We start from the raw sequence: 16356 nt of genomic DNA, 5'->3' as shown, positions 1-16356 counted from the left end.
CCCACGGAACAGAGCACGCCAGGCACTTCTGTCTTCCACTGCCTCCCGCAGTTTGGTCAAACTCATGCTGGTAGAAACACTATTTGACACAAATGGGCCGCAGGTTGCCCATATCTCTTTTACACTACCATACAGCTTCATGAGTATTTGAGGTTGGCTTAATCCTGTACAATAACGCTTACCTTCCCAGTGACCATTTCAATCACAACACAGCCTAGACTCCAGATGTCTGCTGCACGCCCATGGCCTTCTCCTTTAGCTCTAGTGATCACTTCAGGAGCCATGTATGCTTTGAAACAACACAGATAATCACATCAGATTATGTAACAAAAGGAAGAAGAGTCTTCTACAAATGGGATTCAACTGAGAAACCAAATCATGTCCAACAGAATAGTAAGTTACCCATAAGTTTTGTCTTGCTGGCAAGCACAGGTTGCTTATTTGATCATCAGCTCTCTGTTCCAATGTGTTAAATGCACGTAGTCAATACTTTAAAAACATTTTCACAAGTTTAATATGAACCACCTCCAGATATTTTCTGCTAAATTAAAGAGTTACATATCCCAGTTTTCTACTTGCTCCAAGCAATGGAAAATTGCAAAATTGTGGTTATGCTGGACTGCTACAGAGCCAGAAATCTATATCTTTAAAATTCTCTTATGCTAAGCAGCCGACAATAAGAATTTATGTCAACTTTAAACCGATGCCTACAAAACCAGATTTGTAGTTTAAAACTGATAGACATAACCAAATTATTTACTTGTGCAGCCGTTGATATAAAATGCTTTAGCCAATACCATTCGTCTTTTTTATAAACAAAGAATGTTTCACATATAATTTGTTCCCTGTGCTCTGACTAGAAACGGAATAAACGTTTCATTAGTCTTCTGTTGCAGAGCAAGTGCAAAATGAGCTTCCAAGGTAAAGTCATTCTGCAAATTATTTAATGATTTATGCAATACAACTAGTGCTGTCTAGAATGTCTAGAAAGTTTTGGGAATAGAATTCATTTTTAGGAATAGATCCTTTAAAAATTAAATGTCCAAAGTGCATCACACTCTCTCTGTTTTCATGACTAACAAATTGGTATTATCATCCCAGGGTATGGGATGGGGGGGGGGGATGAAAGGGGCATGAAATCAGACACACCCACACAGTGATTTGTTTTTGCATTTTAATAATGTAAAGCACATCTGATCCTTTTTGTAAATGTTAACTTTGAAGCATGCCAAGTCAGACTGCATGAAGACTATCTTGGAGTTGCCTATACTGACTGGCAGCAATTCTTCAGGGCCTCAAGTCAAGAGGTTTGTTCCCATACACAAGGGAATGTGTGCCAGTTGAAATGAATGGGTAAGCCAGCATGGGTAAGGCTAGGCACCTGACTCTCAATGTGAACATCAGAGCTCATGTGCCCATAGCAAAACAATGCATCAGAGCAATTGTCTACAATAACACATTTCATTGGTTTTAGTCAGTACACACAAGGAAACTTCCTTGGCATGTTCTCTATTACCTGCAGTCCCCAAAGTACTATTCACTTCGCCAGGCATCGTCTGTGTGTTATTCTTTAATTTTACTGAGCAGCCAAAGTCTCCCAGCTTAATCAGCCCCGATGAAGTAAGAAATATGTTTGCTCCTGAAAGGGAGGGGGGAGAGTGATTGATTCTTAAATAAAAAATTAGACAGGATTTTAAACCCAAAGGAGACAGTTTATTATAGAGTGATCACCCTAATTACTGGTCTGGAGGTCTCACTAGGCAACCAGGCATAGATACAGTGGTACCTCGGGTTAAGTACTTAATTCGTTCCGGAGGTCTATTCTTAACCTGAAACTATTCTTAACTTTAAGCACCACTTTAGCTAATGGGGCCTCCTGGTGCTACTGCGCCGCTGGAGCACGATTTCTGTTCTCATTCTGAAGCAAAGTTCTTACCCGAGGTACTATTTCTGGGTTAGTGGAGTCTGTAACCTGAAGCGTATGTAACCTGAGGTACCACTGTATCTACTTACAACTTGCGGAAACAGAAAAACTTTATTTTAGGTCCAAAAGAGTCTTTCACATAACCAGGAGCTGGGAGATACCCACTTCTTTGATTCATTTGCCAAAGCCTTCTTCCATAACCCAGGACACATCGACTCCCCAAACATGGAGGGATCTGTTATTACACCTCCCCCCACTCAGCACCATTTTTCTAAGGGAGGAACAAGAAAGAGAAGCTGCCATTAGGACTGCAGTTTCTCTACCCCACAGAACGCTAAATAGCGTCTAATCTCTTTTCCCATCATCTCACCCTTAAAGCCTTTAGCTGAGATGGAGAAAGAACCTCAGCCCCCAAGCAGTCTAACTAGCGTTGCTATGAGAACTGAACGTGGCCCTGTAGTCTTTCTCCCTCATCCCTACCAGAAAGCCGGACAGGAAGCATTCAGGCAGCTCTCCCCGACTGCCTGGGCAAATGCAGCAAGCTAGACTGACCTGAGTTCAGCTAGCTCCCAATTTCCTTTTTCTCCTTCTACAATGGAGACACGTACAGGAAAGTGGGGGTCGGTCCAAGAGTCAGGGCACATCCTTCCAAATGGAGATGAGAGCACAAGAGCTCCCCTGTAGAAGCAATATGTGGGATTGTTCCCTCAATTCTTCTAGGAAGGAGAAGAGGTGCAGGCCAGCATGCTGTGTTTAGAGTCGAGAAGCAGCTCCTCACACTGCAAATGGATGCACAGTGGGCTGCCTCAGCAACTCTTACCCAAGCATGGGCCTATTTTCAAGCCTCTGCCCAAACTCCACAACTAGAGGCCAAGCAGCTTGTCGGACCTATGACTCATACCATCTTTTGGCACTTTGGTACCCATTTGGGAAACACTTTCATGGGATAACACTGACCTGATAAAGGAATTTCATTCCAATCCTTAGTTTATGATTGGCAGTGTTAAAACTCTGGCCCTAATGGTGACTTGGATTCCAAATGATGAAATGTAATGGCTAATCAAAGCTATGTAGCCAAGAACAGCTGCCTGTTGGTTATATTCTTTTTCAGTACCCAACCTAAAATCTGAAAAGAGACTGATTTCTTCATATACTTTTCTTTTATGTATGCTTATGCACAGTTGGGAATTAGTGTCTTGGAGCTTGCCTAAGCCTCAGGAATGGGATCCACTAGGATCCAGTGGAGGATTTCCCCCAGAGTACAGAGGTGAGGTAGTATTTTTTCACAGATCTCTCCCCTCAACTAGCCACCCTCCAATATTCTCCTGGGCCACCTCTATCCCTCCAGAGCAGATTTCAACAACTCGTGGAGGTGGCTACCAACTACAGAAACCACCACCAGTAATACATTTTGGCCCCAGAAAATAAGGTTCTGGAAGCACTAATCCAGAAGGAAAAGGGTGACACATTATGTTATAATGCTTTAAACCGTAACTGATTGTAGAATGTTTGAACTGTTTGAGAATGCTTTTTTTAAATTAAATTGTAGGTGTGTTTGCTATCCCAGGTTCCTCTGGGAGGAAAAGCAGAATATGCATTAAATAATAGAATCATAGACTTGTAGGGCTGGAAGGGATCCCAAGGTTCATTTTGTCCAACCCCCTGAAATGAGGGAAATGAAATAAAGAAAGTCGGGGCAATCTCATTAACATGGGGTTTGCGTAGCTTTATATCCCCATGTTTTGTTATATTCCCAAAGTTTGTTTTCTAAATGCAAACCTGCAGATCAGCCCAGAGCAAAAAAGGAAATGAAAGAATTCAGAAGTGCTGCTTACCTTTGATGTCCCGGTGCACTATGCCATGTTCGTGCAGCACATTGATGGCGGTTGTGATCTGCTTAGTGTAAAGCCTAATGACATGCTCCTGGAGGCCCAGCCTTGACACTTCCTCTAGAGTTCCCTCATCACAGTATTCCATGAAGATGTACATTTCTTCCTATAGTTGGGGGGCAAAGAAAGGAATCTGGTCTCATTGCATCTTCTGTATGCAGAGTAAGAGTCTTTCAAATACACGTTTCTGTAAGCTACAAATGCCTTGTGTTTTTGCCTGGAATGGTAGCTGCACAGCACAGTACCTTGTCCCGGATGTGTTCTATACAGGCAACAGCTGGTAAGGGGGGGAAATGGCAACTGTCTGCTGTGATGGGCTTGAAGATGGTTGCTAAGCATACCAGACAAAAGTAGTTTAGGCCACCATACCTAATGCAAGAGGAATGCTTTTATCTCATACAACATCCATAAGACTCTCTATGCTGCAACATAAAATATGCAGGGCCAGTGTAGACATGGTGCGAGATCCATTTCATCCCTGATAGATGCCGTTCCAGGCTCCACTAAAATATTTCTGCTGGTTTGGAAAGCCACCTTCCAAAAACACTCTGTTCTATTGCTAAATCTCTCTTAAAATAAGTTTCTGCAAAGGTTTAACCAAAATCGGCTTCCTTGCAATTTCCACACCAAGCTTGTACCTGGTTGGTGCGGAGGTCACTTTGGTACTGCTAATGCAGTGGTTTGACTGCACTCCATCGTCTCTCGAGACAGACGGATGCCAACAAACTTCTAGTCCTACCCTCTGAAGCAGACTGCAGAACAAGTCTGTTCCAAATCTAAACTGCCACCCACTTCATGCTGCTGTTTGCTGTGGGTACCCACACTGCACCTGTATCCCCACCTCCAGCAGCTTCGGAGAGGAGGGATTTCAGTTAGGGCCATCTCTGCTCAGCCTCAATCCCAAACTGAACCCACTCCAGCTACTCCTTTTAAGCACATAAAAAGACACAGAGAAGCTGGAGTATGACGCTTCCATATCACACCCAGTTTTGATTCTTAAATAGGAAGGGTGTTATTCAGCTCAGAGTAGACACACTGAAGTTGATGGACATGGTTCACTTAGGTTCATGGATATCCCTGAGTTTACTCTGACTAGACTTAGCTGAAAACATCCCCAAATATGGTTCTGAAATATATTACACATCCACTGTTTCCACTGACGATGTACAGATGTGATGAAATGCTAATGAATGTTAGAATGATGCTGGTTTAGAAATTAAGTGGATTACAGTTGTAAGGATTAAGTTAAAAGAAAAGAAAGGTTAAAAATTAGATAAATTTAAGGGTGAGGATTTGCTGAATTAAAATTTGAAATTGGAATGCAGAAAGGGGAGGTATGAGGAGGTCGGAGAAGTAAGTTATAAGAAAATAAGGGTTTGATATTATACTTGTTCTTTTTTTGTTTGTGTTTGTTTGTATTGCTGTGTTTGTCTGTATAATTTGTGAAACTTTAATAAATATCTTATAAAAAAAAATGAAATGCAACATGATAATATTAATATGGCATGTAAAAGGGGTCCCAAAGGTTCTGTGTGTTCCTACCAATTAAACTGATTAAAGTTTGTGGACCTAACTTATTTGCGTGTGGCAGCGACTGAGGTTTGCTTACCCTGTGGAGTTCAACACCAAAGTACCGAACCAGGTTAGGGTGCTTAATGCCTTCAAAAATTTTCAATTCATCTGCTGTTTCTTTGATTGTTTTGTGATCATTTGGTTGAAATCTTATCTGCAAAAACAGTGATTTTTAAAATTAACATTGCTGCTGATACAAAGCAGAAAATAGAAAAATTCAGTGTGTTTTATTAGTCTAGTACTTACTTCTTTCATGGCCATCAGTTCACCAGTGTCAACACTGATGCAGGTATACACTTTCCCATATTGACCTTCTCCTGCAGAATTGTAAGAATAATAACAGTGTAAGCAGCCTGAACATATTGCTCACAGAATGAACAATGACTCCTGTAAATATGTGTATGGATCCTCAATGTAACTTTTCTGTGTTCATCCTCTAATGGTATTAATTGAAACTGAGGCTTTAGGCAAGTAGTGTTTAAATTGCTAGAACTTCCATACAGAGAAAGCTGCTTGGGCAAAATCCCCTCTAGATCATTTCAGAAGAACCTCCTTTGTAACAAATGCAAATTTGTACACACAACACTGAGTACACGAGTAAAATGTTCAACTGATTCCATCCATAAACTACAACAAGACTGTGATTACGCAGAAATGGAAGACCAGGTGATGCACGCACATATATCCTCCTTCACAAAGATGATCATGCGTTTGGGGTGGGGAAAAGGGCAATCAGCCCAAGTGCTTCTCCATATACTACTGCACTGACTTATACTCAGCAGATGCTATCTTCAACAACAGTGCATTTAATATGCTGCTTGGGTTTCATGTATTGTGAAATAAACTGCAGTTAGGAATACAGTTTACTGAAAAGCAGCTTACCAGAAACTTACCGATTTTGTTTCCTCTCTGCCACTTAAAAGTCACCTTTCTCAAGCCTACATGCATGACGTTATCGTAAGATTTGGGAGTGTTGCAAACTTGGCCAATAATATTTTTCTGCCTCATTTCTCGGTACCTCTTTTCTTCAAACAGCTGGACAGATTTCTGAACTGCCTCCATGGGTCCCTGCCTGGAAGCAGTGTCTAGGAATTAAGACAGAAAGGGGGAAATTTTGAACAAGTCCTGTTATTGCAATTTCAATCCCTGGGATCTCCAGTTAAAAGGAAAGCAGGCTGTAGAGCTGTCAGATCTCTGCCTGAAATCTCAATGAGTTGCTGCGAATCAGACAGTCAGTAGAGGGCTAACACAAGACAGCACCATATATGCATGACTGTCTGGTATCAGCCAAACTTATCAACCTCAGAAGCAGTTAGAGAATGACTTTTAGACAAAAAAAGCAAGCAGACTATAGAGAACCATTACTATATGAGTTTAAGATATGGTAAGCTGCAATGCTGATAAAACTCATAAGTCATTCTTTGTACACTTTAAATTTAGGCCATGAATGAGAATAGACATGAACAAGTATCTATTGTCATCTCCCGCTAACCTTTTGCCATGCATGACTGAGGGGTTATGGTGCAGCAACTGTACCACCTCGGTTTCATGTGAAAAGGCATTTTCATCTTTGGTTTAGTTTGGTGGTTCTTGAAATGATTCAGTAAATGCCACAACTTTCTGAATCCTCCACCAGCATTAAGAGCTGTCAATGGCTGTCAAGTTTAGGTTTTGCACCAATATGCACATTTGTGTATACTAACAGAAACACACACACATACATACATACATACATACATACATAAATACATACATACAATTTATTGGTTTTTGCACCTGTTTTCCAAAAGTAACATCCCATCTTATACAATATAACAAACCTTTGGCTATCACAGCCTAGGACTTCCGTCAACCTTGACTAATGGTTTTCTAACTTTCTTTCTGATTTTGCATTTTATTTTAATAGTTATTGCTATAAAATCCAAATCTTAAATAAACTCCTTCTTAGTCCTTTTTCGCAATAATTCATATAGTTCTCCTTACAAAACTTCTTGCAACCCTACAAGCGATGTACTAACAGAAATACAAGTCCATTTACTAGGAAGATATAGTTTGGTGAGAGCTTACAGCAAAACCAACTGGCATTGAGGGCATTCCTAAAAATCATACCTAGCATTAATGGCAAAACAACACAGCTAAGTAGCCAACTCTTATCTCTACCTTTGGTCTGACTGATAAGAGTCCGCAGCTCCCAACTTCTTCGGGCTGATCCACTAGAGTCTCCTTTTGGATAAGTGGGCTCTGTGAAAACAAAATGCTTTAAGAAACTGATGGCACTGATATAGAGCAGAAAACTGATTTATTTATTTTTACCCACTGCTTAGCACTGGTTCCTGTTGATGTTAGGATATGAAGATGGTTCAAACTATTATTAGGGCCCCACAGTAGTATAAGCTATTTACATAAACACGGAGATCGATTGCATACTCTTTAGAGACGATTTAGTTGCAAGGGTAGAAACAAGCACTACTTGTTTTGGTGGAGGAGGAAGGGGCCGGTGCCATAAAAACGGGCTAGGTTGCCCCATGCAATGCCTTTTAGTAGCCCCCAGTGTCCATGGAGGCAATGCTCCTGTGGGTCAGAAAGCTATCAGAAATAGCGTTATATGGCACCACAGACTACTGATGCCTCCCCACCTCAAGTGGAAATGCCTTTCTACTCACAGAAAGAACCTCTTGGCTCCATGAATTTAAGATGAATGGGATAAGGGTGGTGGGACTGATGAGACAATGCTATAAAGCATTCATTCTATAGAAATTGAAGGTTATACACATAAAAACAACTGTGCATAGGAATATGATTAAATGTAGAATAACCAAAAAGTGAAAACCAAAATTACTGTCTGAAATAAACTGAAAAGAGTGTCAAAACCTGAAATGTTCTAGGTTCCCATTAGAATCACAGAATTGTAGATTTGGAAGGGTTAATAAGCAAAAAGTTAGGTCTGGAATGGACAATAACCTGATTAGTCATAATGAAGCTGTAAAAATAAGGGCAATTTCTCATTCTATATTTATGGCTGGCTTTCAATAACAGAGTCTGCTTGCTACATGTTGATATTTCAGTATCAATTTGTAAGGGTATTTGTAGGGGTTGGTCCTAATTATGGAGCGCAGCCTTCAAAGTAGTGGTGCCTCTATTTATTCCACAAGCGTAGTCTCGGCAGGAATCCTGCCTGGTTTCATCACTTGTTGCCTTTCATCATTTAGTTAATGCCCTCTTTGATCATCAGAGCACTTAATTAGCAGGTTAGCTGATCACTCTCCAGACTTACAATTCCTCATTTTACTTACTGTTAGTGGGGCATAAATGATGCAAACAACTACATTAAATTACAATAGCAGATCTGCTATGAAAAGCGTTCTACCATAAGGCATAATAAAGATAGATCCTAATCTGCCGACAGATTCACACCTACAGTATTTGGGAATGAGAAGGTCAAACTGATAGCTCAGCAGAAGAACCTGGCCTTGAATGGTTGTTTGTTGGCCTTGAAATAAAATGGCTGTTTGTTGGCCTTGAAAAAAAGGCTGTTTGTTGGCCTTGAAATAAAATGGTTGTTTGTTTTAGGGAGAAATGCATAAACAATTTGGCGGGGGGAGCATTACAATTTAGACAGCAATCACCTTCACGTTCTTCAGTGGGACTTGAGTGGCGGCTTAATGATCTAAACTGCAGTTCAGCAGCAATTGAAGCCAGTCTATCATTTTCAGGGACGCTGGAGCCTCTGTTTAAAAGAACACACACTGCTGCTGTCGTAATTAGCACTTTTACTCCCCGCCCCCCGACAATTTTCTAAAAGCAGAAAGCTTAAATAAAGTGGAAATAGCCATGATTCTGTATGTTAATGAAAGCCACATACTAAGAAAGCAAACTAAATGTTTATAGTCTAGATCTGCATCCTGGTTAAAGAGAGAGAGAGAGAGAGAGGAATCCCCAAATATGATTGTTCTCCAAAAAAAAGCTGCTACTAATATTTGAGAGGGGTAAATGCAATGGCACCAGTACATGCAAATGTACCATAAGGCTACATTTACATTTGATCATAGAGTCATGGAACTGTGAAGCTGGAAGGGACCCTGAAGGTCATCTAGTCAATGCAGGAATCATCGTGAAGCAGGGAAGGGGGAACACTTGTGGAGGCGCCAGATGTCGCTGGTCTACAATAAACCAGGCAACAATCCTGTTAGATCAAAGGAGCTTGTCCACTGGACGTAGTTCATTTTTTAAAAAATGGAGCCATCTTACATATCCAAACACATCAGCAGCAATTGGAAGGAATGGCAGGGCAGTATACATTTCCAAGGTATACATATTTATGCATACAGGTGTATACATACATATGTATATATTAATGGGAGAAAGAAAGATCCTGTGTCAAGTCATAATTCTATACCTTTGAAAATCTAATTTAAAATGGGTCTCATCCAACTAGACCATACTCAGAATAAATCCACCGAAACCAATGGATGCAAGTTAGTTGATTTCAATGGGTCTTCTCAAAGCATGGCTTAGATGGATTCAACCCAATGTCCAGAGAAACAAATAAAATTAAAGATATCATTATCAATGTACCAGACACAATCGCTTTGCTTTTGCTGGGTTTTCTCCTTATATGAAATATGGGGTACTTGAAAAGAACAAATGAAGTATGGTAGCATTTGTGCACTGCATGTTGTTCAGTGTGCCAAAGAAACATCTTATGGTGGATTTGTCACCAGTGTAACTCTCCTTGGAAGGTTTTACTACTCGCTCTATATGCCCATGGGTAGAATTTTATGAAATTAAGAGAGGTGTACATATTATAGGCTCACTGTTCAGTATTAGTTCAGTCACACCTAGCTACTATAAAGCTGCAACGGAACAGAGGAAATGAACTGCATGCATTAATGGTTCTAAAATAAAACTAAATAAAAAATTGTTCTCAAGCATGCATGGTAAAAAAAAATGATCTTTTTAAAATGGATAAACATATAACGTGCGCTTAAAAAAAAACCTCACACTTTTAGAAGAAACAAGGTAATCACCAGGAGCATATAATGGAACCATGATGAACTACTAGGATCTAATTGCAAGCAGTTTATATGAGTGATGGGGACAGGAATGAATCTGCTATGTTGTGGAGCTACCTGATATCATTTGTACTGCTGACAGGTGGTTTTGGCTGAGTTGAGTCACCACCGACGGGAGTGGGGCGACTAAGAGCAGGGCTGCAATGGTTCCGTACATCACATGGGACATTCCTTGTGCTGCAGTGAGAAGAAAAGCTTCAGGAAAAGACTTTCAGGTCCATTTTTACTGGATTCTTAAAACACGGTGACTCAAAACAGTAGTCTGAAAAAATCTTGTGAAAAGTTCATTTTTTAAAAAAAAACCTGTAAAAATTATTTGAGCTCTAAGTAGATTAAGTTTCCAGTTTGCACTATAAAATTATGCTTGTGACTGAGGACCTAGATTGTTTTCAGAAAGCAAAAGGAGATCCATTTATAAATGTGGAGTACTGAAAACAAATTTGTAAACAAAAAGTGTAGTGAGTACAAATACTGCAGCAGCAGGCATACACTACTCTTAAGCTATCTGGGCTCACATGCTCTGTCTCCTCACTTCTCCTTTCGCTGAGCCGCACTTTTGATTAAACATGGCTTGCCCTTTTGTCGAGACCTGGAACTGTATGTAATCTTAAATACAGTGGTACCTCGAACATCTTCGTTGACGAACATTTAAAAAACCCGGAAGTAAATGCTTCTATTTTCAAGAGTGCCTTGGAAGTCAAACGGTTTCCGCTGCGTGTTTTTCAGTTTTCTCAATTGGATTTGCAGACAGCCCTTTGCGCCTCAGTTTTCGAACATTTCAGAACTTAAACGGTCTTCCAGATTGGATTACGTTTGAGAACCGAGGTACTACTGTATGGTCACAGTTTAAACAAGCCAGTTATGCAAAAGCAGAAGCTTCCAATCTCATTGCAATTTGCAAGGGGAGAGGAGAGGAGAGAAGCATGTAAATCTGAAATCTGCTGAGGCTTGCTCTAGCGTGATTTAGTGTGATGTGTGCAAATGCTGTCTCCGCATGATGGCTTTGTATAGTAATTCTTATAGTATATATATTTTTTGTAGGTGTGAAGTGACAATGTCCATAGACAAGTTGATGTGGAAACCCTCTAATTTCCAAGATGCAGAAATGCCACCATATTCAGCTAACTTTCATAATCTACACTTAACAGAAGCAGCAACATCACAGGGATTTGCATGCACATACATGCATGTTTAAAAAACCAGAAGAGAAAGCAGCACAACAGAAGCTTCATTTTCTGCATCTCAGTTGTCTGAGGCTCTTCATAAAACTGTTTTTAAAAATCAGTAACATTACTGCTAGAGCTACCACTAATTTGTCATCAATAGCCAAGTTTCCATTTTTCGTATATTATAGATCTAGGAGGGTCCACCTGTTTGCGGGTTAATGGTGTTGTTTGCAATCTTTTGAGGAGAAGGAGAGGAAATAGTCAGCAAGAAAATGGGGGGGGGGGGAAGGTTCAAGAAACTGTAGGATAGGACTGTGGTGGACAGAGATGGGGAGAAAGAGCTGCCTTGCTCTTGCTGCTTTTTATAACTCACACATACACACACACACAAAACAAACCTCTAGCTCCAGCACTGTAGTAGCATATTACTGAATCACATATCATGGAGAACAGAAGAAAGCAATAAATAATAATAAAATTCAGAAAGTTGTTCAGATATAGAGGAGAAAGGCTATGTCACTTATCAAAATGATGTTACAGAGAGGCAATGACATTCTTCACAGAACTCATAACAATAAGGAAAATTACTGTGGGTTTTTATGCATTTTTTCAAAGGGGAGAAAGTATTGTGGGCTTGGCACATAGGAATTTTTTTATCTCCTTTGGATAAAGGCAGACAGCAAGGTTCAAATGGTAAAGTTGCTTGAACAACTTCAGAAACACCAGTTTCCTCTAGAATACAAGCAGTAAGGATCTGAATAAGCTTTTAATACCTGAACCCTTCAGGTGTTGGGATGATGAGGTGAGGATTTGGGGGATCACTATGGCATCGAGGTACTTTCACAGGACGGGGACTATTCCGATGAATAGCTACAAGCAGAAAGAGGCAGAGGGAGGGCATTCAGATGATTGAAGAGAACAGTCAACACATGCATGTCACATTCGATGCAGGATCATTGTAATGGAGGTCCAGTTCATGCAATTTGTTTGAAGTGGAAGAAACTGGGATGAAATCGACCCAGAGAGATTTTCTCAAATAGCAACTGATGTGGCTCACTGTGCATTCAGATTTGCCTGCCAGCCCATGAGAAGCGGACTTAAGAAATTGGTCAGCCCAATGTATATGCAGGCTAGTAGCCAGATGTAGTGGGCTATGGAAAAGCAAGCACTAGTAAGTAAGCTATTCGTATTTATATGTCATTTAGCGTACAAATAGTTAAGAAAGTGTGTGTGTGTGTGTGTGTGTGTGTGTGTAATATTTTGCAAAAGTACAAAGGCTTCCTTAAGCCACAAGACAACTCCCAATTTATGGGACTTGCTCTGTATATTTAAATACAGTGGTGCCTCGCAAGACGAAATTAATCCGTTCCGCGAGTCTCGTCTTGCGGTTTTTTCGTCTTGCGAAGCACGGCTATTAGCGGCTTAGCGGCTATTAACGGCTTAGCGGCTTTAAGAAAAAGGAAACAAACTCGCAAGATCTTGCAAGACGTTTCGTCTTGCAAAGCAAGCCCATAGGGAAATTTGTCTTGCGAAGCGACTCAAAAAACGCAAAACCCTTTCGTCTAGCGAGTTTTTCGTCTTGCGAGGCATTCGTCTTGCGGGGCACCACTGTATTTAGCTTGACTACAGATATATTCTTTCATAATTAACCTGGACTTGTTTGGACTGAAGTTGTTCACTCTTCCAAGTGCATCTTTGATGTTCAAGCAAAACACGGATTTGAGTTTTCTTCTTTTCCTCCTCAAGTACTGCCATTATTTCTTCAATATACTCCTAATGGAGTATAATAATGCCATTATTTCTTCAATTTGTCCTAATGGACAAAGGTCCATTAGGAGCCATTCCAGCTCAACCACAATAAGCAAGAGAGATCCTAACCTGGTATCAGCAGAACACTTCTAGTCATTTTAATGTTGTCACTTTATAGCGGTACCTGCCATAGTTGTTGATCTCTCAACATAAGCTACTCCCTTGCTTATACATTTTATGCAGTGGAAGGCAAGCTAATTGTGGAGGACACACTCTATATACAACAAGACTCCACATTGGCTTGCAGGCCTCTCTAGTTCATGCATGTCTGCACACCTCGTGCACCTCCCGGCACAATGTAGCCCACCAGTTGCATAGGAGGCCCACCAATGGTTTGATCAGTCTTGTTTTTGTTCTTTGCCACCAACAATGTGTGCAGGGCTATGTTGAAGAATCTCCAGGAAAGCTATTCAATTTCTGCTATTAGTATGAACTTCACTTAATGCAAAATATTCTGTAGAAGGTTATTTCCCATATAGTTTCAGTTTGTTCACCACTGTTTTGTGAGTGTGGTCACACGTGCCTTAGCTTGGATTACTATTACATGCTCTACATGGGGCTACCTTTAAGGAGGGCTCAGAAACTTCAGTTGCTGTAGAAAGCAGCTATAAGGTTGTTGATTGAAGCCAGTTGTCAGCAGCCTGTGATTCCACTATTGTACTATACCAGGCATAGACACACTCACCCCCCCCCCGATGTTTTGGGACTACAACTCCCATCATCCCTAGTTAACAGGACCAGTGGTCAGGGATGATGGGAATTGTAGTCCCAAAACATCTGGAGGGCCAAGTTTGCCTATGCCTGTACTATACTCACTGGCGTCCTGTTCATTCCTGGGCCCAATCCAAAGTGCTGGTTTCTACTTTTAAAGTTAAGCGGTTTAAGTGCCAGGACACATAAAGGACCGCCTATTACTTATTTATTCTTTTTCTGCCTTTCTTCCTCTAAGCAGCACACAGCAGCACATGTGCATTTCATAAGCAATCTCCCATCCACACACTGACAAGATCCAGGCCTGCTTAGCTTCAGCAAGGCCTCTTGTCCCTTCAGAACATGCCCTGGGACCACCATGCTCACTGAAGTCATCTGGACAGGCACTGCCAATTCCTGAGGCTCAGGAAGGAACATGTGGTGGGAACATGTGATGGGACTTAATTAGCTGCTATGCTCATGCTTTGGAATGCTGTGCCTTGAGAAGAGTTATCTGGCCACCTCACCTCCCTGATGTCATTCCAAGCCAAACTGAAAACCTGTCTGTTCTAGTAGGCCAAGATGGATTATCTGCTGCTTCTTATATTTTAGAGGGGTTTTAAAAACTGCATTCTTTATTGTAGAGATGGGGAAACACTGGTCCTTTACAGGTTGTTAAGACTCCCAACTCCCATCAACCCCAACCAGCATGACTAATGGTCAAGGATGATGGAAGCTGCAGTCTAATAACGCCCTGAGAGTCTCAGGTTCCCCATTCCTGCTGATTTGTTGTCATCATTTTGTGAAGACAGGAGGCCGACATACCGAGTTGGATGACTGGCTGGTTCTTGTTTTTATTGTGACTCGTGTGTGTTTTAGATTTACACATTCAATTCACTTACAACGACATGTTTCTATTTCTACAAACTACAGGTGTAAAGTTCCAGAGGAAGAGACTGTGTAGCTGCTGCCTTACCAAGGTACAAACCTGTAACAGGACTATGAGGCTTTCCAATTACATGGCCAATACATTCGTTCATCAATGCCTGTAAACTCTGGAAGATAGAAAATTAACATCATTGCAACAATACTGCATTTTTCTAATAAGTACCTGCAGTATCTTTTAACAAACTGAAATGTATACCTTAGGAACATACATAATTCAAGAAGTATCAATAAAATGAACCACCAGCAAAACAGCCCTTATCTGGTCTCAAATGCAGCCAATAGTGTTTGTTAACTTAAAATGTGAGAGTGGTTAATGACATACCAAAAAGTCATCTTCAGGCAGAGCTGAAATAAATGCTGGCTCAATGGCTTGAAGGAAATCAAAACCTTGTGTTGCCCACCTGTTGTTCAGAAAGAAGTTACTGGTTAACCAGGAGTACTTATATAAGCAGCTCTATTTATTTAGAGAAAAACAACCTCTGTTGCCATGCTACACAAAAATACTGCCTTTCTAAACACTATGCAAATCTAAAACAATGCCTACTCAAGACTCTGTTCCCTGAAGCTATGTTTTTATGGCTATGCATGGGAAAGAATACTGTAATCCCAACACCCTTAAGGTGGGTTTCAACACAGCACTAAATGGGACATGTGTTCATGGAACAAGGTCCATTGGCACAACAGGACTTCCCCCTCCTCCATGTGCCTCCTAAACCTATTTTGGGGGTTTCCAAAACCTTCCAAAGCAGATTTAGGTGGCACGGGGGGGGGGGGGGAGAGTCTACTAACTCCTGGTGCCAACCCTGTTTCCCCGCAGACATTTAGTATGTTCACAATGCAAAGTCTGGCCAAACTCTACAACATCCCAAGTCGTAACAATTATCTTTTCAAATTAGTGACAACAAAGGAAATAATGAAGTGTATGCCATGTAGAAAAGGATGTACACCTGGTAAGGACAGCCAAAATGCTTGGGAACCCACAATTAACCGTAACCAAATTGCTGTGACTTTCAGGTACTTAGTGAATTATAAGAGAATCCTTGGAGGTAGAGTGCAGCTCTTGATGCAGGCAATGTGCAGAGGATTATATTCTAAGTCATCCTGATTATTTACTATAGCATGCATTCCCCATATCGTAATTTAAAACATCAAGTCTAATTAAACTGTAACAAACCTTAATTCTAGCCTTGTTTTCTAATCATGAGAGTCACATTTATCTGAAAACTCTTAAATGACTGGTGCCTTGGATTAACTCAAGTATCTTATTCTTGTACCCATGTTGTGAT

At 40.8% G+C, this 16356-nt stretch overlaps 1 protein-coding gene and 1 long non-coding RNA gene across 10 annotated transcripts in view; one reads left to right on the top strand and one right to left on the bottom strand.

Moving 5' to 3' along the window:
• Positions 1-16356, bottom strand: part of MAP3K4 (mitogen-activated protein kinase kinase kinase 4) — a 74493-nt gene that overhangs the window by 4063 nt on the left and 54074 nt on the right. For 3 of the 9 annotated variants that reach the window (XM_083496376.1, XM_083496372.1, XM_083496377.1), the window contains exons 14-25: positions 15393-15471; positions 15099-15177; positions 12397-12493; positions 10515-10634; positions 9012-9112; positions 7546-7626; positions 6279-6470; positions 5632-5702; positions 5423-5539; positions 3760-3919; positions 1517-1639; positions 183-289 (exon numbers count right to left, since the gene is read on the bottom strand). In XM_083496376.1, the coding sequence (XP_083352502.1) occupies positions 183-289; positions 1517-1639; positions 3760-3919; positions 5423-5539; positions 5632-5702; positions 6279-6470; positions 7546-7626; positions 9012-9112; positions 10515-10634; positions 12397-12493; positions 15099-15177; positions 15393-15471 (1327 nt within the window). The remainder of the gene's footprint in view (positions 1-182; positions 290-1516; positions 1640-3759; positions 3920-5422; positions 5540-5631; positions 5703-6278; positions 6471-7545; positions 7627-9011; positions 9113-10514; positions 10635-12396; positions 12494-15098; positions 15178-15392; positions 15472-16356) is intronic. The other 6 variants (XM_083496378.1, XM_083496373.1, XM_083496380.1 and 3 more) reach the window with 3 other exon arrangements.
• On the top strand, positions 12500-15178 carry LOC310703911. Its single transcript, XR_014524462.1, has 2 exons — positions 12500-12963; positions 13242-15178. It is a non-coding gene; the product is annotated as an uncharacterized lncRNA (long non-coding RNA).

Source organism: Podarcis liolepis (assembly GCF_965112155.1).
Source record: "Podarcis liolepis genome assembly, chromosome: 3".
Lineage (NCBI taxonomy): Eukaryota > Metazoa > Chordata > Lepidosauria > Squamata > Lacertidae > Podarcis > Podarcis liolepis.
Note: the sequence above shows the minus strand (reverse complement) of the source record. Positions and strands in the feature narration are given on the sequence as shown.